Raw genomic sequence first — 22710 nt, 5'->3', positions numbered from 1 at the left:
GCTCACTACCGCCCAAGTCTCCGTCTATAGGAGAGGTGGAAGCACACGCTCACTACTGCTCTAGTCATTGTCTATAGGAGAGGTGGTCGCACACGCTCACTGCCTCTCTATACACCATCTATAGGAGAGATGGTCGCACACGCTCACTACCGCCCAAGTCTCCGTCTATAGGAGAGTTGGACGCACATGCTCACTACTGCTCTAGTCATTGTCTATAGGAGAGGTGGTCGCACACGCTCACTGCCTCTCCATACACCATCTATAGGAGAGATGGTCGCACACGCTCACTACCGCCCAAGTCTCCGTCTATAGGAGAGGTGGTCGCACACGCTCACTGCCTCTCTATACACCATCTATAGGAGAGATGGTCGCACACGCTCACTACCGCCCAAGTCTCCGTCTATAGGAGAGGTGGTCACACACGCTCACTGCTGCTCTAGTCATTGTCTATAGGAGAGGTGGTCGCACACGCTCACTGCCTCTCTATACACCATCTATAGGAGAGATGGTCGCACACGCTCACTACTGCTCTAGTCATTGTCTATAGGAGAGGTGGTCGCACACGCTCACTGCCTCTCTATACACCATCTATAGGAGAGGTGGTCGCACACGCTCACTGTCTCTCTATACACCATCTATAGGAGAGATGGTCGCACACGCTCACTACCGCCCAAGTCTCCGTCTATAGGAGAGGTGGACGCACACGCTCACTACTGCTCTAGTCATTGTCTATAGGAGAGGTGGACGCACACGCTCACTACTGCTCTAGTCATTGTCTATAGGAGAGATGGTCACACACGCTCACTACCGCCCAAGTCTCCGTCTATAGGAGAGGTGGACGCACACGCTCACTACTGCTCTAGTCATTGTCTATAGGAGAGGTGGTCGCACACGCTCACTGCCTCTCTATACACCATCTATAGGAGAGATGGTCGCACACGCTCACTACCGCCCAAGTCTCCGTCTATAGGAGAGTTGGACGCACACGCTCACTACTGCTCTAGTCATTGTCTATAGGAGAGGTGGTCGCACACGCTCACTGCCTCTCCATACACCATCTATAGGAGAGATGGTCGCACACGCTCACTACCGCCCAAGTCTCCGTCTATAGGAGAGGTGGTCGCACACGCTCATTACTGCTCTAGTCATTGTCTATAGGAGAGGTGGTCGCACACGCTCACTGCCTCTCCATACACCATCTATAGGAGAGATGGTCGCACACGCTCACTACCGCCCAAGTCTCCGTCTATAGGAGAGGTGGACGCACACGCTCACTACTGCTCTAGTCATTGTCTATAGGAGAGGTGGTCGCACACGCTCACTACCGCCCAAGTCTCCGTCTATAGGAGAGGTGGACGCACACGCTCACTACTGCTCTAGTCATTGTCTATAGGAGAGATGGTCACACACGCTCACTACCGCCCAAGTCTCCGTCTATAGGAGAGGTGGACGCACACGCTCACTACTGCTCTAGTCATTGTCTATAGGAGAGGTGGTCGCACACGCTCACTGCCTCTCCATACACCATCTATAGGAGAGATGGTCGCACACGCTCACTACCGCCCAAGTCTCCGTCTATAGGAGAGGTGGTCGCACACGCTCACTGCCTCTCTATACACCATCTATAGGAGAGATGGTCGCACACGCTCACTACCGCCCAAGTCTCCGTCTATAGGAGAGTTGGACGCACACGCTCACTACTGCTCTAGTCATTGTCTATAGGAGAGGTGGTCGCACACGCTCACTGCCTCTCCATACACCATCTATAGGAGAGATGGTCGCACACGCTCACTACCGCCCAAGTCTCCGTCTATAGGAGAGGTGGTCGCACACGCTCACTGCCTCTCTATACACCATCTATAGGAGAGATGGTCGCACGCGCTCACTACCGCCCAAGTCTCCGTCTATAGGAGAGGTGGTCACACACGCTCACTGCTGCTCTAGTCATTGTCTATAGGAGTGGTGGTCGCACACGCTCACTGCCTCTCTATACACCATCTATAGGAGAGATGGTCGCACACGCTCACTACTGCTCTAGTCATTGTCTATAGGAGAGGTGGTCGCACACGCTCACTGCCTCTCTATACACCATCTATAGGAGAGGTGGTCGCACACGCTCACTGCCTCTCTATACACCATCTATAGGAGAGATGGTCGCACACGCTCACTACCGCCCAAGTCTCCGTCTATAGGAGAGGTGGTCGCACACGCTCGCTACCTCTCCATACACCATCTATAGGAGAGGTAGTCACATACGCTCACTACCGCTCCAGTCACCGTCTATAGGAGAGGTGGTCACACACACTCACTACTGCTCCAGTCACCATCCATAGGAGAGGTGGTCTCACATGGTCACTACCTCTCGATCCAACGTCTACAGGAGAGGTGGTCATATTCTCACTACCTCTCCATCCACAGTCTACAGAAGAGGTGGTCACACAAGCTCATTACTGCCCCCAGTCACTGTCTACAGGTGAGGTGGTCACACACTCTCACTAACTCTGCATCCACCGCATCACACACGCTAACTACCGCCCCAGCCACTGTCTACAGGAGAGGTGGTCACACAAGCTCACTACTGCTCCATCCACCGTCTACAGGAGAGGTGGTCACACACGCTCACTACTGCTCCATCCACCATCTACAGGAGAGGTGGTCACACACGCTCACTACTGCTCCATCCACCATCTACAGGAGAGGTGGTCACACACGCTCACTACTGCTCCATCCACCATCTACAGGAGAGGTGGTCACATATCCTCACTACTGCTCCATCCACCATCTACAGGAGAGGTGGTCACATATCCTCACTACTGCTCCATCCACCATCTACAGGAGAGGTGGTCACATATCCTCACTACTGCTCCATCCACCGTCTACAGGAGAGGTGGTCACATATCCTCACTACTGCTCCATTCAAGTCTATAAGAGAGGTGGTTGCGCACACTCCATTCACACTGAGCACTTTAGGTCCCTGTTCTCAGGATCTATGGGGAGGTTTGCTGGCCTCCACTAATCATAAGTTTGTGTTGATAAGTAATGAATGTTTATTTCTATGGGACAACCCGTTCAAGGCCCCCATACACATTAGATTAAACAAGTCAATTTTGGTGAGAAGGGACACCAGACTAAGAGGATTGGTGAGTTTTGAGGAAGCAAACAGAGTTGTCTGGCAGCAGCTTAACTCTCTGTCCAAAATGAAAACACATGGATTCCTGGCAGATCTGATCGTGCATGTGTATGAGGTAGTCAGGGGAAGTAGATGTTGTGAGCACAAGTATTCAGCCAACAGATAGGAAGTTAACAGATTAAGCTCCATTTCCCAGAAGTGTTGACATAGTATAAATCTGTAAAATATAACAATACTAAAGAATAAATGCTGGAGGGAACTGTTGATTCCCAATACGTCCCTACCGATTGATGGCAACGTATTAGAACTTACCGGTTGTGGCTTTTCTACGACACAGCAGCCAAATTTATGCCAAAAGTCGCTCATTTTTGAGACTTCCAGTTTGGTTGAAATTCTGATTGGCCAACAGCAGAAGATCCCTTAAGTCAGACGTAAAGTAGTCCTCCGGAGAAGGCGGGTATGTCTAGATCACTCCATAGCAATTCACAACTGGTAGCCCAAGAAGATAATGCGTGGATTATGTTCTTGCCCCTCAGGGAGGATAACTCTTTATTTTCCTGCAATTTAAAAAAAAAATGCAAATGTTTTCTCAAAAAGTTTCAAATTTGAAAAATCATTAAAAATATAAAAAATACAATTTCAGTCTCATAACAGAGTGAGCAACCAGACATAATTTTAAGGTAAGGCTATTTTTTCTTAATTTTAGTCTTCACTTATGAAGCCTTGACCTGTCTTCCGCTCGGGGGTCAGGCCGCACCCTATTGTGCTTCCCATCTTCAAACACCCCAAGTAGCCCTAGAGGAAGTCACCGAGAATTATACAAGAACAGGAAGAACAGAGCCGAACAACACCTTCAGGTCATCAAAATGTTTTGTTGTTTTCAGATGTGATGGAAATAGAAAATAATTGAAAGGTTCATAGTCACAAAAACACCAACACGTGGCTGTTAAGGGTCAGGGTGAGACATCACAATAAAGGGTTATGGTGGTATGCAAAACTATGTCAGAAAGACTCTAGGTATGTGAATAATACCTATTCCAAAACCACAAACTGTTCATATACTTCTAAAAAGAGGGCAGTAGTATAGTAGTTATATTCCTGTACATAGGGGGCAGTATTATAGTAGTTATATTCTTGTATATAGGGGCAGTATTATAGTAGTTATATTCTTGTACATAGGGGACAGTATTATAGTAGTTATATTCTTGTACATAGAAACAGTATTATAGTAGTTACATTCTTGTACATAGGGGCAGTATTATAGTAGTTATATTCCTGCACATAGGGGGCAGTATTATAGCAGTTATATTCTTGTACATAGGGAGCAGTATTATAGTAGTTATATTCTTGTACATAGGAGTATTATAGGAGTATTGTAGTAGTTATATTCTTGTACATAGGAAGCATTATTATAGTAGTTATATTCTTGTATATAGGGGGCAGTATTATAGTAGTTATATTCTTGAACATAGGGGGCAGTAGTATAGTAGTTATATTCCTGTACATAGGGAGCAGTATTATAGTAGTTATATTCTTGTACATAGGAGCAGTATTATAGTAGTTATATTCTTGTACATAGGGGCAGTATTATAGTAGTTATATTCTTGTACATAGGAAGAAGTATTATAGTAGTTATATTCTTATACATAGGATCAGTTTTATAGGAGTAATATTCTTGTACATAGGAGCAATATTATAGTAATTATATTCTTGTACATAGGTGCAGTATTATAGTAGTTATATTCTTGTACATAGGAGCAGTATTATAGTAGCTATATTCTTTTACATAGGAGCAGTATTATAGTAGTTATATTCTTGTACATAGGAGCAATATTATAGTAGTTACAGTGGGGCAAAAAAGTATTTAGTCAGTCAGCAAAAGTGCAAGTTCCACCACTTAAAAAGATGAGAGGCGTCTGTAATTTACATCATACGTAGACCTCAACTATGGGAGACAAACTGAGAAAAAAAAATCCAGAATATCACATTGTCTGTTTTTTTAATATTTTATTTGCATATTATGGTGGAAAATAAGTATTTGGTCAGAAACAAAATTTCATCTCAATACTTTGTAATATATCCTTTGTTGGCAATGACAGAGGTCAAACGTTTTCTGTAAGTCTTCAAACTGTTGTTGGTATGTTGGCCCATTCCTCCATGCAGATCTCCTCTAGAGCAGTGATGTTTTTGGCTTTTCGCTTGGCAACACGGACTTTCAACTCCCTCCAAGGGTTTTCTATAGGGTTGAGATCTGGAGACTGGCTAGGCCACTCCAGGACCTTGAAATGCTTCTTACGAAGCCACTCCTTCATTGCCCTGGCGGTGTGCTTTGGATCATTGTCATGTTGAAAGACCCAGCCACGTTTCATCTTCAATGCCCTTGCTGATGGAAGGAGGTTTGCACTCAAAATCTCACGATACATGGCCCCATTCATTCTTTCATGTACCCGGATCAGTCGTCCTGGCCCCTTTGCAGAGAAACAGCCCCAAAGCATGATGTTTCCACCACCATGCTTTACAGTAGGTATGGTGTTTGATGGATGCAACTCAGTATTCTTTTTCCTCCAAACACGACAAGTTGTGTTTCTACCAAACAGTTCCAGTTTGGTTTCATCAGACCATAGGACATTCTCCCAAAACTCCTCTGGATCATCCAAATGCTCTCTAGCAAACTTCAGACGGGCCCGGACATGTACTGGCTTAAGCAGTGGGACACGTCTGGCACTGCAGGATCTGAGTCCATGGTGGCGTAGTGTGTTACTTATGGTAGGCCTTGTTACATTGGTCCCAGCTCTCTGCAGTTCATTCACTAGGTCCCCCCGCGTGGTTCTGGGATTTTTGCTCACCGTTCTTGTGATCATTCTGACCCCACGGGGTGGGATTTTGCGTGGAGCCCCAGATCGAGGGAGATTATCAGTGGTGTTGTATGTCTTCCATTTTCTAATTATTGCTCCCACTGTTGATTTCTTCACTCCAAGCTGGTTGGCTATTGCAGATTCAGTCTTCCCAGCCTGGTGCAGGGCTACAATTTTGTTTCTGGTGTCCTTTGACAGCTCTTTGGTCTTCACCATAGTGGAGTTTGGAGTCAGACTGTTTGAGGGTGTGCACAGGTGTCTTTTTATACTGATAACAAGTTTAAACAGGTGCCATTACTACAGGTAATGAGTGGAGGAAAGAGGAGACTCTTAAAGAAGAAGTTACAGGTCTGTGAGAGCCAGAAATCTTGATTGTTTGTTTCTGACCAAATACTTATTTTCCACCATAATATGCAAATAAATTGTTAAAAAAACAGACAATGTGATTTTCTGGATTTTTTTTTCTCAGTTTGTCTCCCATAGTTGAGGTCTACCTATGATGAAAATTACAGACGCCTCTCATCTTTTTAAGTGGTGGAACTTGCACTATTGCTGACTGACTAAATATTTTTTTGCCCCACTGTATATTCTTGTACATAGGCTCAGTATTATAGTAGTTATATTCTTGTACATAGGGGGCAGTATTATAGTAGTTATATTCTTGTACATAGGAGCAGTATTATAGTAGTTATATTCTTGTACATAGGGAGCAGTATTATAGTAGTTATATTCTTGTATATAGGGAGCAGTATCATCTACTATATAATTGTCTAAGGGTCACTTCCGTCTTTCAGTCCTTCTGTCTGTCACGGATATTCATTGGTCGCGGCCTCTGTCTGTCATGGAATCCAAGTCGCTGATTGGTCGCGGCAAAACAGCCTCGACCAATTAGCGACGGGCACAGTCCGGAAGAAAATGGCCGCTCCTTCCTCCCCACAGTCACTGCCCGGCGCCCGCATACTCCCCTCCAGTCACCGCTCACATAGGGTTAATGCCGGCGGTAACGGACCGCGTTATGCCGCGGGTAACTCACTCCGTTACCGCCGCTATTAACCCTGTGTGACCAAGTTTTTACTATTGATGCTGCCTATGCAGCGTCAATAGTAAAAACATCTAATGTTAAAAATAATTAAAAAAAAATAAAAAATCATTACATACTCACCTTCCGCCGCCTTTCCCGCTCCTCGCGACGCTCCGGTGACCGCTCCATGCAACCGGCAGGTTCTGGTAGCAATGATGGTATGCGACAAGGACCTGCCATGACGTCACGGTCATGTGACCGCGACGTCATCACAGGTCCTGCGTGCCTGAGCGAGAAGGACCAGCCATGACGTCACGGTCATGTGACCGCGACATCACACCCTGGGACCGGAAGCTGACGCGCGGTGACAGAACTACAAAGGGCCCTCGGATCGGAAGGTGAGTATGTTTATTTTTATTTTTTTAACCTGTGACATACGTGGCTGGGCAATATACTATGTGGCTGGGCAATATACTACGTAGCTGGGCAATATACTACGTGGTTCTGTGCTGTATACTACGTAACTGGGCAATATACTACGTGGCTCTGTGCTGTATACTACATCACTGTGCAATATACTACGTGGCTGGCCAATATACTACGTCACTGGGCAATATACTACGTCACTGGGCAATATACTAAGTCACTGGGCAATATACTACGTCACTGGGCAATATACTACGTGGCTGTGCAATATACTACGTGGGCTGTGCAATATACTACGTGGCTGTGCAATATACTACGTGGCTGGGCAATATACTACGTGGCTGGGCAATATACTACGTGGCTGGGCAATATACTACGTGGCTGGGCAATACACTATTTGGCTGGGCAATATACTATGTGGCTTGGCAATATACTATGTGGCTGGGCAACATACTATGTGGCTGGGCAACATACTATGTGGCTGGGCAACATACTGTGTGGCTGGGCAACATACTATGTGGCTGGGCAATATACTATGTGGCTGGGCAATATACTATGTGGCTGGGCAATATACTATGTGGCTGGGCAATATACTATGTGGCTGGGCAATATACTATGTGGCTGGGCAATATACTATGTGGCTGGGCAATATACTATGTGGCTGGGCAATATACTATGTGGCTGGGCAATATACTATGTGGCTGGGCAATATACTACGTGGCTGGGCAATATACTATGTGGCTGGGCAATATACTAGGTGGACATGCATATTCTAGAATACCCGATGCGTTAGAATCGGGCCACCATCTAGTAGTAGTTATATTCTTGTACATGGGGCAGTATCATAGTAGTTATATTCATGTACATAGGAGCAGTATAGTAGTTATATTCTTGTACACAGGAGCAGTATTATGGTAGTTATATTCTTGTACATAGGAGCAGTATTATAGTAGTTATAGTCTTGTACATAGGAGCAGTATTATAGTAGTTATAGTCTTGTACATAGGAGCAGTATTATAGTAGTTATATTCTTGTACATGGGGCAGTATTATAGTAGTTACAGGTCCTTCTCAAAAAATTAGCATATAGTGTTAAATTTCATTATTTACCATAATGTAATGATTACAATTAAACTTTCATATATTATAGATTCATTATCCACCAACTGAAATTTGTCAGGTCTTTTATTGTTTTAATACTGATGATTTTGGCATACAACTCCTGATAACCCAAAAAACCTGTCTCAATAAATTAGCATATCAAGAAAAGGTTCTCTAAACGACCTATTACCCTAATCTTCTGAATCAACTAATTAACTCTAAACACATGCAAAAGATACCTGAGGCTTTTATAAACTCCCTGCCTGGTTCATTACTCAAAACCCCCATCATGGGTAAGACTAGCGACCTGACAGATGTCAAGAAGGCCATCATTGACACCCTCAAGCAAGAGGGTAAGACCCAGAAAGAAATTTCTCAACAAATAGGCTGTTCCCAGAGTGCTGTATCAAGGCACCTCAATGGTAAGTCTGTTGGAAGGAAACAATGTGGCAGAAAACGCTGTACAACGAGAAGAGGAGACCGGACCCTGAGGAAGATTGTGGAGAAGGACCGATTCCAGACCTTGGGGAACCTGAGGAAGCAGTGGACTGAGTCTGGTGTGGAAACATCCAGAGCCACCGTGCACAGGCGTGTACAGGAAATGGGCTACAGGTGCCGCATTCCCCAGGTAAAGCCACTTTTGAGCTACAGAGAAGCAGCACTGGACTGTTGCTAAGTGGTCCCAAGTACTTTTTTCTGATGAAAGCAAATTTTGCATGTCATTCGGAAATCAAGGTGCCAGAGTCTGGAGGAAGACTGGGGAGAAGGAAATGCCAAAATGCCTGAAGTCCAGTGTCAAGTGCCCACAGTCAGTGATGGTGTGGGGTGCCATGTCAGCTGCTGGTGTTGGTCCACTGTGTTTCATCAAGGGCAGGGTCAATGCAGCTAGCTATCAGGAGATTTTGGAGCACTTCATGCTTCCATCGGCTGAAATGCTTTATGGAGATGAAGATTTCATTTTTCAGCACGACCTGGCACCTGCTCACAGTGCCAAAACCACTGGTAAATGGTTTACTGACCATGGTATTACTGTGCTCAATTGGCCTGCCAACTCTCCTGACCTGAACCCCATAGAGAATCTGTGGGATATTGTGAAGAGAAAGTTGAGAGACGCAAGACCCAACACTCTGGATGAGCTTAAGGCCGCTATTGAAGCATCCTGGGCCTCCATAACATCTCAGCAGTGTCACAGGCTGATTGCCTCCATGCCACGCCGCATTGAAGCAGTCATTTCTGCCAAAGGATTCCCGACCAAGTATTGAGTGCATAACTGAACATTATTATTTGTTGGTTTTTTTGTTTGTTATTAAAAAACACTTTTATTTGATTGGATGGGTGAAATATGCTAATTTATTGAGACAGGTTTTTTGGGTTATCAGGAGTTGTATGCCAAAATCATCAGTATTAAAGCAATAAAAGACCTGACAAATTTCAGTTGGTGGATAATGAATCTATAATATATGAAAGTTTAATTGTAATCATTACATTATGGTAAATAATGAAATTTAACACTATATGCTAATTTTTTTAGAAGGACCTGTATATTCTTATACGTAGAGAGCAGTATTATAGTAGTTATATTCTTGTACATAAGAGCAGTATCATAGTAGTTATATTCTTGTACATAGGGGCAGTATTATATATACTGTATATATATATATATATATATATATATATATAATTTGTCTAAGGGGTACTTCCGTCTGTCTGTCTGCAACTTCCGTCCCGGAAATCCCACGTCGCTGATTGGTCTCGCCAGCTGCCTGTCCTGGCTGCCGCGACCAATCAGTGATGGCTGTGGCCGAGAATTAGTCCCTCCCTACTCCCGTCCAGTCAGTGCCTGGCGCCCACTCCATACTCCCCTCCACTCAGCGCTCACACAGGGTTAATGGCAGCTTTAACGGACCGCGTTATGCCGCGGGTAACGCACTCCGTTAACGCTGCTATTAACCCTGTGTGACCAACTTTTTACAATTGATGCTGCCTATGCAGCATCAATAGTAAAAAGATCTAATGTTAAAATAATAAAACAAAAAACCTGCCATTATCACCTTCCGTCGTATGCCGAGGCGCACGCGGATGCCGCTAGCTTCTGTTCCCAGAGACGCATTGCGAAATTACCCAGAAGACTTAGCGGTCCCACGAGACCGCTAAGTCATCTGGGTAATTTCGCAATGCATCCTGGGAACGGAAGCTGGCGGTAACCTCGCGCGCATCGACACAGCTTCACTGGACGTGTTATATACTGCGTGGTCTGTGCTATATACTACGTGTCCTGTGTTATATACTACGTGGGCAATGTTATATACTGCGTGGGCTGTGTTACATACTGTTTGGTACGTGGCCTGTGCTACATACTGTGTGGCTGCTATATACATACATATTCTAGAATACCCGATGCGTTAGAATTGGGCCACCATCTGGTAGAAGTTATATTCTTGTTCATAGGGAGCAGTATTATAATATTTATATTCTTGTACATATGGACAGTATTATAGTAGTTATATTCTTGTACATAGGGGCAGTATTATAGTAGTTATATTCTTGTACATAACAGCAGTATTATAGTAGTTATATTCTTGACATAGGGGGCAGTATTATGGTAGTTATATTCTTGTACATAGATGCAGTATTATAGCTCTTATCCTGTACACAGGGGGGCAGTATTATAGTAGTTATATTCTTGTACGTATCATCTATATTATAGTAGTTATATTCTTGTACATAGGAGCAGTATTATAGTAATTATATTCTTGTACATAGGAGCAGTATTAGAGTAGTTATTTTCTTGTTCAAAGGGAGCAGTATAATAGTTATATTCTTGTACATAGGGGCAGTATTATAGTAGTTATATTCTTGTACATAGGGGGCAGTATTATAGTAGTTATATACTTGTACATAGGAGGCAGTATTATAGTAGGTTTATTCTTGCACATAGGGGGCAGTATTATAGTAGTTATATTCTTGTACATAGGGGCAGTATTATAGTAGTTATATTCTTGTACATAGGAATCAGTATTACAGTAGTTATATTCTTGTACATAGGGACAGTATTATAGTAGTTATATTCTTGTACATAGGAGCAGTAATATAGCAATTATATTCTTGCACATAGGGGGCAGTAATATATAGCAATTGTGTTCTTGTACAAAGGGCAGTATTATAGTAGTTATATTCTTGTACATAGGCTTAGTATTATAGTAGTTATTTTCTTGTACATAGGAACACTATTACAGTAGTTATATTCTTGTACATAGGGACCAGGGCCGGCGTCAGCACCCGGCACAGCGGGCAAATGCCGGGGCCCTGGGGAGAGAGGGGGGCCCACTTAGCTGTCATAGATACAGCTGGGAGAGCAGAGCAGGAGATAACATGCTCTCTCCCCCCACAAAGTCACTGCTGGCTGCGTTCTCTTAACCCCTATGTGCCAGCTCTGACACAAGCATCTTCTCACTCAGTCAGTGCAGCCAGGCAGGCACACATAGGGGTTAACAGAAGGCAGCCAGTGTGACATTGTGGGCGGAGAGAGCACCTTCTCTGCTCTCCCCCCTGGCTGGCTGGAGACAGTGCTGAAGTTTATCAGGCAGATTCCGGAGGAGCTCCGTCCTACCAGTGCCTGAGTGCAAAGGTATCTTGCAGTTGTGGCTCAATCTGCTGCTGTCTGTCTCCGCTGCCTAAAAATGTGGGTGATGTCTGGAGGAGAAGCTGGTGGGGTGCAGCCTGCAACCTGTAGCCGCCCAGCTCACCCAGAATACATGCATGCTGCACCAAACCTGCACCAGTGGGGTAGGAAGAAGCTTAACCCCTTCCCATCTGTATGAAGGTTATTGCTGAACCTTAAAGATAACAATCCGACCCGCATAAATGGGGTTAACCAGATGCCAGGAGGGAGGGGAGCTGCTGCCATCGATAAAACTGAGCTGTGGGCTGTACGTTGGGGCCCCGTGGCCCCAGGCTGGTGACTGGAGGGACTTTTCCCAGTGCTGGCATGTGGGTGATTTCTGCTCCGGAGTCTCAACTTCTCTCCTCCAGGTCACACTGTGCAGTCACAGCAACATTGGTTGTGTCTGTCCAGGTCCCAGCAGCTGCCACTGCTCCCACCACGGACATGGCATCACTTAACCCTTCCCCTGCAGCCACCGGCAACAAATCCACATTATTCCTTGATTAAATCAGGTTCCAACCCAATAGAGGAGCAGACATTTCCTGCTGCCATTAGGGTCCGGGAGGGGGTGACCTGTGACATTGGCTGCCCTGCTACTCTGTAGTGGGGGGTGACAAGTGTAACATGGGGTAACGATGATGGAGAAATGCACAGGATAATAGTGAGCGCGACAGAGGGCAGTGTATGGTATGGAGCAGTCAGGGGGTGGGCTGCAGGATCCCCCCATACTGTACATGACTGCTCGGGACAGGGAGGCACTTAATGAGCTTCTAATGACAGGGCACTAATTGGGTCATTAGGGTTTGTGGAAAGGATTCAGCATCAGGTCCCTCATTAATGCCCGAGCCGCCTGTTACTTTGTAGCACAGATCTGTTGGGGCCGCAAAACCAAACAACGTTGTTTATGTAGAAAAGTCTTTGTTTCATAGAAAAACTCAAAACAGAAAAGCACCTCTCCTGTATATATACACTGCACAGCACCTTTCCTCCTGTATATATACACTGCACAGCACCTCTCCTGTATATATACACTGCATAGCACCTTTCCTCCTGTATATATACACTGCACAGCACCTCTCCTGTATATATACACTGCACAGCACCTTTCCTCCTGTATACATACACTGCAGAATCTACAATAGCTGTCACTCATGTAAGAAGTGAAATCTGGCATTGTACTATACATTTCTCTGCCGTATCTGTGCATCATAAATCAGGGTATGTGTTAAAGGGGGGGGCCCACTGAGACTCTTTCGCCCGGGGCCCTCGAAAACCTGGAGCCGGCCCTGATAGGGACAGTATTATAGTAGTTATATTCTTGCACATAGAAGCAGTATTATAGTAGTTATATGATTGTACATAGGGTTAGTATTATAGTAGCTACATTCTTGTACATAGAAACAATATTATTGTAGTTAATTCTTGTACTTGGAAGCAGTATTATAGTAGTTATATTCTTGTACATAGGGGGCAGTATTATAGTAGTTAGTTTCTTGTACATAGGGGCAGTATTATAGTAGTTATATTCTTGTACATAGGGGCAGTATTATGGTAGTTACATTCTTGTACAAAGGTGCAGTATTATAGTAGTTATATTCTTGCACATAGGAGCAGTATTATAGTAGTTATGTTCTTGTACATAAGGACAGTATTATAGTAGTTATTTTGTTGTACATAGGGGAGGTATTATAGATGTGAAACATTTGTACATGGAGACTATCTCTATAGTTATGTTATATTAGCAGACTGAATTGGTGTGCTATTGCACTTTATTAATGATGACCTTTGGATCTGACAATTTTAAAGATTTTATGAGTTGACGCCATCTTTACAATTTTATGTTATCCTCTGTAGGCGGCAATTAAGTCATTTTTACTAATCAGACTGTAAATTTAGGGGTTTGGGAAATCTGGGTGGCAACCCTAGTGGAACATTCTGTAGAAGGGTAAAAATAAAATCAAACTTATTCTGTTACTTGCTGGTGACTAGTTAGTCCCTTCAATGGCTGAGAACAGCTAAAGCAGCTGGGAAATCTGTGGACACCACCAAACAGCTCCTCGTATCTCCACTTCCAATTCTCTGAATGTGAAACCCTGGGAATAGGATATTGGGATTATCATTAGTGTTGTGATAGGAATTCTGCCCTAAGTTATCAAGACAGATTTTGGTTTTGTAATTGGTTTTTATAAGACTCATCATTGAGAGCAGTGAATAGCCATTGCTTTGACCACAAACATGACCTGGTTTTGGGTAGGAGCGCATCCTGCCGGCTTCCTTAGGAGCAGGGGCAGAGCGGGAGCTGAGTGCTATACACAATTGTGTCTTTTGTGCATTCATGGTTGTTGAACAGCAGCCACCATTCCCTCAACCAGAAGTGACAATAGGCTCGTTTCACTGCAAGGCCGAATGGAACCTCTTCAAAGTCACATGGAGGGAGGCAGGAAATGGCAGCATTCTCTGTCCGCAATATATGTTAGAGTATCTATAAGAAACCTCCATCACAAGACCTCACATCCCTTGTCAAAGATGGCCATGCTTATTATGGGCCAGCACTGGGTGGTGGCATCACTGTGCACAACAGATGACAGTCCTGGGTGGTGACATCACTGTGCTTTTAATAGGATAGTCCTGGGTGGTGACATCACTGTGCACAAGAGACGACAGTCCTGGCTGATGACATCACTGCATAACAGACGACAGTCCTGGGTGGTGACATCATTGTGCTTATATAAGCAGGTTGCGGGATGCAGTGACAGACAAGAGGTAGAGCAAGGGTTAACAAGATATAACAATTTAATAAACAGGGAATTCACTCCTCACAGGGAGGTTAATGGTTAAAGGAGGGATAATAGTAAAACTGTAAAACAATAGCAGTCCGATGAAAAGAACTTATTGTGTCCTGCATGGTCCTCGGCAGCTGATGATCCCACTGGAGGACAGATTGTAGAACCGGCATCGGCCGGGCGATGTCCTCAGATGGGGTCCTTTAAGCGATGGTCCGTCTTCTGGCCTCTTCCGCTGAGCCACTAGTCAATAAGCAAGTGCGGCCGAACTAACAAGGCCGCGGCACTCTCAGAGTCAAATGTAAACGGGTGGGAAGCAAGTGGCAAGTTAGGCCACAAAAGTTTGTCCAGTACTCGGCCTTCTCTCCTCTACTCACAGTCATGGAGCGTATAGCACTTCTGTTTCTGGCAGCTACTGAGCGTACGGTACCTCTCTCTGCAGCAGTCCCGCTAGAGGCAGCAGGGACCAAACAACGCAGCCTGTCATGGCACCGGTGATCAGGGGACGGATCACGCTACTCACCCGGCTCCTGATTCCCACCAAACTGCCCGCGCTTTGCTTTTTAAGCTGCCCCTCCTACCATTAGGTCGGTCACACTCCTCATTCCTTACCCCCAGGCAATAAGGAAGGCAGCCTCAACAGTTCCGGACCCGGCTTGGTACAGGTTCCCGTGGTCTTCCTCCTTACACTTATAATAGGACAGTCCTGGGTGGTGACATCACTGTGCTTATAATAGAACAGTCCAGTTGGTGACATCACTGTGCACAACAGATGACAGTCCATGGTGGTGACATCACTGTGCACAACAGACCTGGGTGGTGACATCACTGTGCTTATAATAGGACAGTCCAGTTGGTGCCATCACTGCACAACAGATGACAGTCCATGGTGGTGACATCACTGTGGACAACAGACCTGGGTGGTGACATCACTGTGCTTATAATAGGACAGTCCAGTTGGTGCCATCACTGCACAACAGATGACAGTCCATGGTGGTGACATCACTGTGGACAACAGACCTGGGTGGTGACATCACTGTGCTTATAATAGGACAGTCCAGTTGGTGACATCACTGTGCACAACAGATGACAGTCCATGGTGGTGACATCACTGTGCACAACAGACCTGGGTGGTGACATCACTGTGCTTATAATAGGACAGTCCAGTTGGTGCCATCACTGCACAACAGATGACAGTCCATGGTGGTGACATCACTGTGCATAACAGACGACAGTCCTGGGTGGTGACATCACTGTGCTTATAATAGGACAGTCCTGAGTGGTGACGTCACTGTGCACAACAGACGACAGTCCTGGGTGGTGACATCACTGTGCTTCTAATAGGACAGTCCTGGGTGATGACATCACTGTGCTCATTATGGGACAGTCACGTTGTGACTAATTGCATCACTGTGCTCATTATAAGACAGTCCTGGGTTGTGACTAGTGACATCACTGCGCTCAGGGTCGGACTGGCCTGGCGGGGTATCGGGCCCTTGGCTGTGGGAAGGAGAGGAGGAGGAGGAGAAGAAAGGGGAAAAAAGACTGCGGTTTTTAGGGGTGCGGGCCCTTTAAAAGCACAGGCAGCGTATCTGCAGGTGCGTGTGCACGCAGTGTTCATTACCTGATGACGTCAGTGTCATGCGCCGCATGCGACGGGCACACACATTCACCGCTGGCCTCTGCTATGTTGGCGGCCATTTTACTATGTACATGCCGGACATGCAGAGGATGAGGAGGCCCCCAGGCGTTGGGAGCGCGGGAAGGTAAGAGGAATCTTTTTTTTTTCTCCTCTCTGTGCATGAAGCCAGGACAAGAGGCCAGGATGGATACACATGGGGTGCTAAGATGGATACATATGGGGGCCAGGCTGTTGAAAAATGGGGAGCCAGGCTGGAGACACATGGGGGGGCCAGGCTGGAGACACATGGGGAGTCAAGATGGATACACATGGGGGGACCAGGCTGGAGACACATCAGGGGCTAAGATTGATACACATTGGGGACCAGGCTGAAGACACATGGGGAGCCAGGCTGGAGACACATGGAGGGCCAGGCTGGAGACACATGGGGGGCCAAGATGGATACACATGGGGTGCCAAGATGAATACACATGGGGGGGCCAGGCTGTAGACACATCGGGGGCTAAGATGGATACACATGGGGGGGCCAGGATTGATACATATGGGGGGCCAGGCTGGAGACACATGGGGAGCCAGGCTGGAGACACATGGGGGGCCAGCCTGGAGACACATGGGGAGCCAGGCTGGAGACAGATGGGGGGCCAACCTAGAGACACAGGGGGGGCCAGGCTGGAGACACATGGGGGGAAGGATGGATACACATGGGGAGCCAGGCTGGAGACACATGGGGGGCCAACCTGGAGACACAGGGGGGGCCAGGCTGGAGACACATGGGGGGTCAGGATGGATACACTTGGGGGCCAGGATGGATATATGGGGGGCAGGACATGGAGCCAGGCTGGAAACACATGGTGGGCCGGGCTGGAGACACGAGGGGCCAGGTTGGGGACACATGGGGGACCAGGTTGGAGACACATGGGGAGCCAGGCTGGAGACACATGGGGGGCCAGGATGGATATATGGGGGGTAGGACAAGGGGCCAAGATGGATACATATGGGGGGCCAGGATGGATACATATGAGGGGCAGGACAAGGGACCAGGATTGATATATGGGGGTCAAGATGGATGTATGGGGGTCCAGGATGCAGATATACGGGGGAGCCAGGATGCATATATATATATATATATATGTTAGAGCCAGGAAGGATATATATATTGGGGGCCAGGATGGATTTATGGGGGGCAGGACAAGGGACCAGGATGCATATAAATTTGGGGGGCCAGAATGGATATATGGGGTCCAGGATGGATATATGGGGAGCCAGGATGCATATATATGGTACAGCCGGAATGGATTTATGGGGGCTGGAAACACATGGGGGACCAGGATGGAGACACATGGGGGGCCACGATGGATTCACATGGGGGCCATGATAGTTATATGGGGGGCAGGACAAGGGGCCAGGATGGATATATGGGGGGTAGGACAAGGGGCCAGGATGGATACATATGGGGGGCAAGGATGGATACATATGGGGGGCAGGACAAGGGACCAGGATTGATATATGGGGGCCAAGATGTATGTATGGGGGTCCAGGATGCAGATATATGGGGGAGCCAGGATGCATATATATATTTGGGGGGGCCAGCATGGATATATGGGGTGCCAGGATGGATATATATATATATATATATATATATATATATATATATATATATACATACAGTATAGGGGGTTAAGATGGATATATATGAGGCGGCCAGGATGGATATATGGGGGGCAGGACAAGGGACCGGGATGGATACATGGGTGGCCAAGATGGATATATGGGGAGCCAGGATGCATGTATATGGTAGAGCCAGGATGGATTTATGGGGGGGCAGGACAAGGGACCAGGATGTATATATATGGGGAGCCAGGATGCATATATATGGCAGGCCAGGATGCATATATGGGGGGGCCAGGATGGATATATATGGGAAGTGGCCAGAATTGATATATATATGGGGAGAGGCCAAGATGGATATATATGGGGAGGGGCCAAGATGGATAAATATGGGGAGGGCCCAGGATGGATATATATTGTGGGACAAGAGACCAGGAAGGATATATATGGGGGGCCAGGATGCTTATATAAGGGGGTTGCAGGATGGATATATGGGGAAGCCAGGACAAGGGACAAGGGAGGATATATGGGGGTCCAGGAAAGCTATATGGGGGGCAGGATAAGGAACATATGAGGGCCAGTATGTATAGCTGGGGGCGCAGGATGGATATCTGGGGGCCAGGCTGGACAAGGGACATAGGGTACCAGGCTGGGGCATATTGTAAAATAAAGGGAGCCAGGCTGGGGCATATTATAAAATAAAGGGGGCCAGGCTGGGCGAGATTATTAAATAAAGTGGACCAGGATGAGGGACCCAGCTGCCTCTTCACCACTACGGGAGCTACCGCCTCACCAACACCAGAGCTCCTGCAACCCTCAACCTATTGTTTCCTTCCCCACTATCCTATAGAATGAAAGCTTGCAAGGGCAGGGTCCTCGCCCCTCTGTATCATTCTGTAATTGTTAGTTTGCTTACTGTAAGTGATATCTGTAATTTGTATCTAACCCCCTTCTCATGTACAGCACCATGGAATCAATGGTGCTATATAAATAAATAATGATAATAATAATAATAAAGGGGGCCAGGATGAGGGACTAAATTAATGTTTGAGGGCCAGAATGAGGAACATGCTATATTAGTTCATGGTGACAAGTGGGAAACAATTTGTTTAGAGTCCAATTAGGGGCATTATTACTACTGTAATATAATTTACATTCTAGGAAACTGTTTTCCATGGAGGGCGCAAGATGCAGGTCCTGTTACTGTGCAGGGCGGCACTACGTCACTTTTTCCTTCACCTGACCTCTTGTACAAGTCAGAGAAAAAGTGGGGAAAATGCTCTGGAAGCGATCAGCTATTGGTGACTGTGTTATTTCTTGCAGAGGCGAGTCCTGGCTGGAAGAAGTGATGGCAGACTGTGCAGGTTGAAGAAGAAAAGTGAAGATGAAGGACTTCAACTACAGACGTCACTGGTGAGTCAGTGTATTACATGTACACGCACACTATACACTATACAGTATATTGTGTACAGAGTTCCTGTGTATAATGTCACCAGTGATCACTGTATTACCTGTACACTATACACTATATAGAGCTCCTGTGTACAATATCACTGGTGATCACTGTATTACCTGTACACTGACGCTATATACAGACCTCCTGTGTATAATGTCACTGGTGATCACTGTATTACCTGTACACTGACTATATACAGAGCTCCTGTGTGTAATGTCACTGGTAGTCACTGTATTACCTGTACACTGACACTATACACAGAGCTCCTTTGTATAATGTCACTGGTGGTAATAACAGTGTTGTTAGTATTGTGGTTTGTGTTCCCGATCAGTATTGTAATAATCGGTCACTATGTGGTGGTAATTTGTTGTCTGGTCAAGGTGTGACAGTATTTCTCCTTGTATGTGTGGTCCATATATGCTGGTAATGTCATATTACTTGGTCACTATGTGGTGGTAATATGTGGTCTGGTAATGGTGTGGCAGTATTTGTCCCTTGTATGTAGTATTATTCGGTCACTATGTGGTCTGGTCATGTTGTGGTGGTATTTCTTCCCTGTATGTTGTAGTATTGTTCTTGGTATAGGGTATTGTGTTGTGTATGGCATCATTTGTTCTCTCTGATATTAATTACGAGAAGATTCTTTATTTCCATTAGAGATTAGATACTTGGTACACAGCGGCAGAGATGCACTTACAGGGGTTTTCCTGTGAAAAAAAGTAATCACCTATCCACAGGATAAGTGATAACGTATTGATTGGTGGGGATCTAACCACTTGGACCCATTCAGCAATATGTGGAACTTTTTATCCCCATTAGACTGGAGTGGCATGTCCAACTTGACCACTCATCCATTCATTCCCTAAGTGGCTGCACTTTTTTTTCTAGAAGCCCAAAAGAGAATGAATGGAGCTGCGGTCAGGCATCCCACCTGCCGCTCCATTTTAAAATGGGGATAAGTATCCTATCAACGATAAAACTTCCTCATTCTTCCGATCCGTGTAGTTTCTAATGGTCAGACCTAAGCGATCACCTATCCTGTGGAGCCCATGGATCGGTGATAAATTGTTTTAACCAAAGGACCCCATTAATGTAAACTACCGTAATTATACATCCCAGTTATGGGGGTGCACAGTAGTTTTGCAGGAGCCGCCTGTGTTTTACAGCTGATGCTCCACTATAATGGGGAATAACGACTGACAGATATTTGCAAATAGCTGTGGGGGGGGGCCTCTATAGTCCATTCCCCTGATGGGTCCCAGACACCCCAGTACAACCCTGACTGCGCTAATTACAGGTCATTACTTATGACATACTAAGAAGAGTAGATAAGTTAAGGCATCAGGCAGTGGTTCTTGATGGGGAAGTATGGGAATTTGTGAACCCTCCCAGTGCCTGGCTTGGAGCAGTCCTATAAACCTAGACTGCATTAGATGCTACCACTTCTACCATAACTTTCCATATAACAAATTCATAACATATATTAATATGGATTCCAGTAATTGAGTTTTCAGGCTCAAAAAGGTCAACAAGTGTCACTGAATGTTTGTGTCAACTTTCAAGTCATAGTAATCGCTACCTTAATGTTTTCTCACCACTTTCAGGACCAAAAAAACTACTGGCACACTACTGAAGACTCCATAACTTTCATATGGTAGAAACCAAAGACAGAGCAGAGGACAAGCTCCTCCAACTTACATGGCTTCCACAGTAAATTATTGTGCCACGTACTGATGAAAATCTGCAATACATTTTTAATATTGACCACGAGACAGATACTCCGACTTGTTTCAATTGTGCCATACTGATGATTTTTCTGTAAAAGAAGCCATCACAACTCACATAATTAATCTGGCATTTATGAAAGGCTCTATCCATGAGAATCTAGTAAATTGGCTTAATGGGCCGATAGAGCTATGCAAAAAGATCTGCAGTATCTTGGTCTAGCCATCCGTTCAGAAGTCAACAATGGACCAGAAGCCTGTGAACTTCCTCCTTCCTTCCAGTATTCTAGACTCAGCTTTTGATTAGTAGGTCCGACACAGTGTCACCATTGTGACACTGTAAGGAGGTGAAGCACAAGAAGAGTCCGGGGGGTGGTTACCTTCTCGGCTCTATGCCTGGAACCATAGAGCTGTGCTATAGGTTCCCCAGGGGGCAGACTTAGAGACTAGGACAGGAAGGATTGCGGGAAGAGAGCGGAAAGGCACACGCAGAAGGTACAGAGCAGCGTGAGCAGCGGTCAGAGCAGGGTGCAGCTGCGCTCCGGGAGAGAGAGAGAGCTCCCGGTCAGAGGACAAATACAGGGAGATTGCCCAGAAAGACTGCATCTTGTGAGTACATGAAAGCGGACTCTGCTGTGACTGGAGAGGGGCGCTTTGAGACCCGTGTAGAGACATTGGCCCGTGTAGAGACTGCGACCCCCTGGTACCCGTGGTATCAGTACAGAGACTGTGACCCCAGGTACCCACGGTATCAGTGCAGAGCCCCTGATTCCTGGTGAGAGACTTAATAATAGACTGACCATCGTTTTCCCGGGATAGGCTGTGCTGTAAAAGCTAAAGACTCAGAGCCTGTGCATATATACATAGACTACTCAGCCCATGGACAACAGAGGGACGACAAATGCCGCTGTTTCTCGGCGCCTACATTGGAGAAGATGACCCTTCAAGCAAGTCCTCATCAGACTAATAAGTGTTCTTTTCTCAAGAAATCCTGCTTACTTCTGGTACACTGTTTGACTCCCATATTTTTGCACAGTTTTTTTGCTAGTTATATTCCATTGCTTCCTCCCTGTGAGGAGAACCTGATTTCTGTTATTAAACCCCTCAACGGTTGGTCTGTCTGTTCCGTGGTGTCATACTCAGTACCTGCATACTATTACAACACGATGCAGGCAAAACGTCATGCTGGTATGACAAAACCAAAGAGGAGCTGGGAATGCTGGTAGGTAGAAGAAGGTTCAGAGGGCTCTGGTCACTACCAGGTGATCTCTGGTCCAGTGTCCTGCAAATCATTTTGCTAA

General features: G+C 45.9%; 1 protein-coding gene across 1 annotated transcript in view; it reads right to left on the bottom strand.

Moving 5' to 3' along the window:
- CDC42SE1 (CDC42 small effector 1) overlaps positions 1 to 22710 on the bottom strand; it is a 62301-nt gene that overhangs the window by 12911 nt on the left and 26680 nt on the right. Inside the window, exon 2 of the mRNA XM_069728761.1 lies at positions 3443 to 3687. Coding sequence (XP_069584862.1) covers positions 3443 to 3496 — 54 coding nt within the window. The 5' untranslated portion in view covers positions 3497 to 3687. The remainder of the gene's footprint in view (positions 1 to 3442; positions 3688 to 22710) is intronic.

Source organism: Ranitomeya imitator, chromosome 1 (genome assembly GCF_032444005.1).
Source record: "Ranitomeya imitator isolate aRanImi1 chromosome 1, aRanImi1.pri, whole genome shotgun sequence".
Lineage (NCBI taxonomy): Eukaryota > Metazoa > Chordata > Amphibia > Anura > Dendrobatidae > Ranitomeya > Ranitomeya imitator.
Note: the sequence above shows the minus strand (reverse complement) of the source record. Positions and strands in the feature narration are given on the sequence as shown.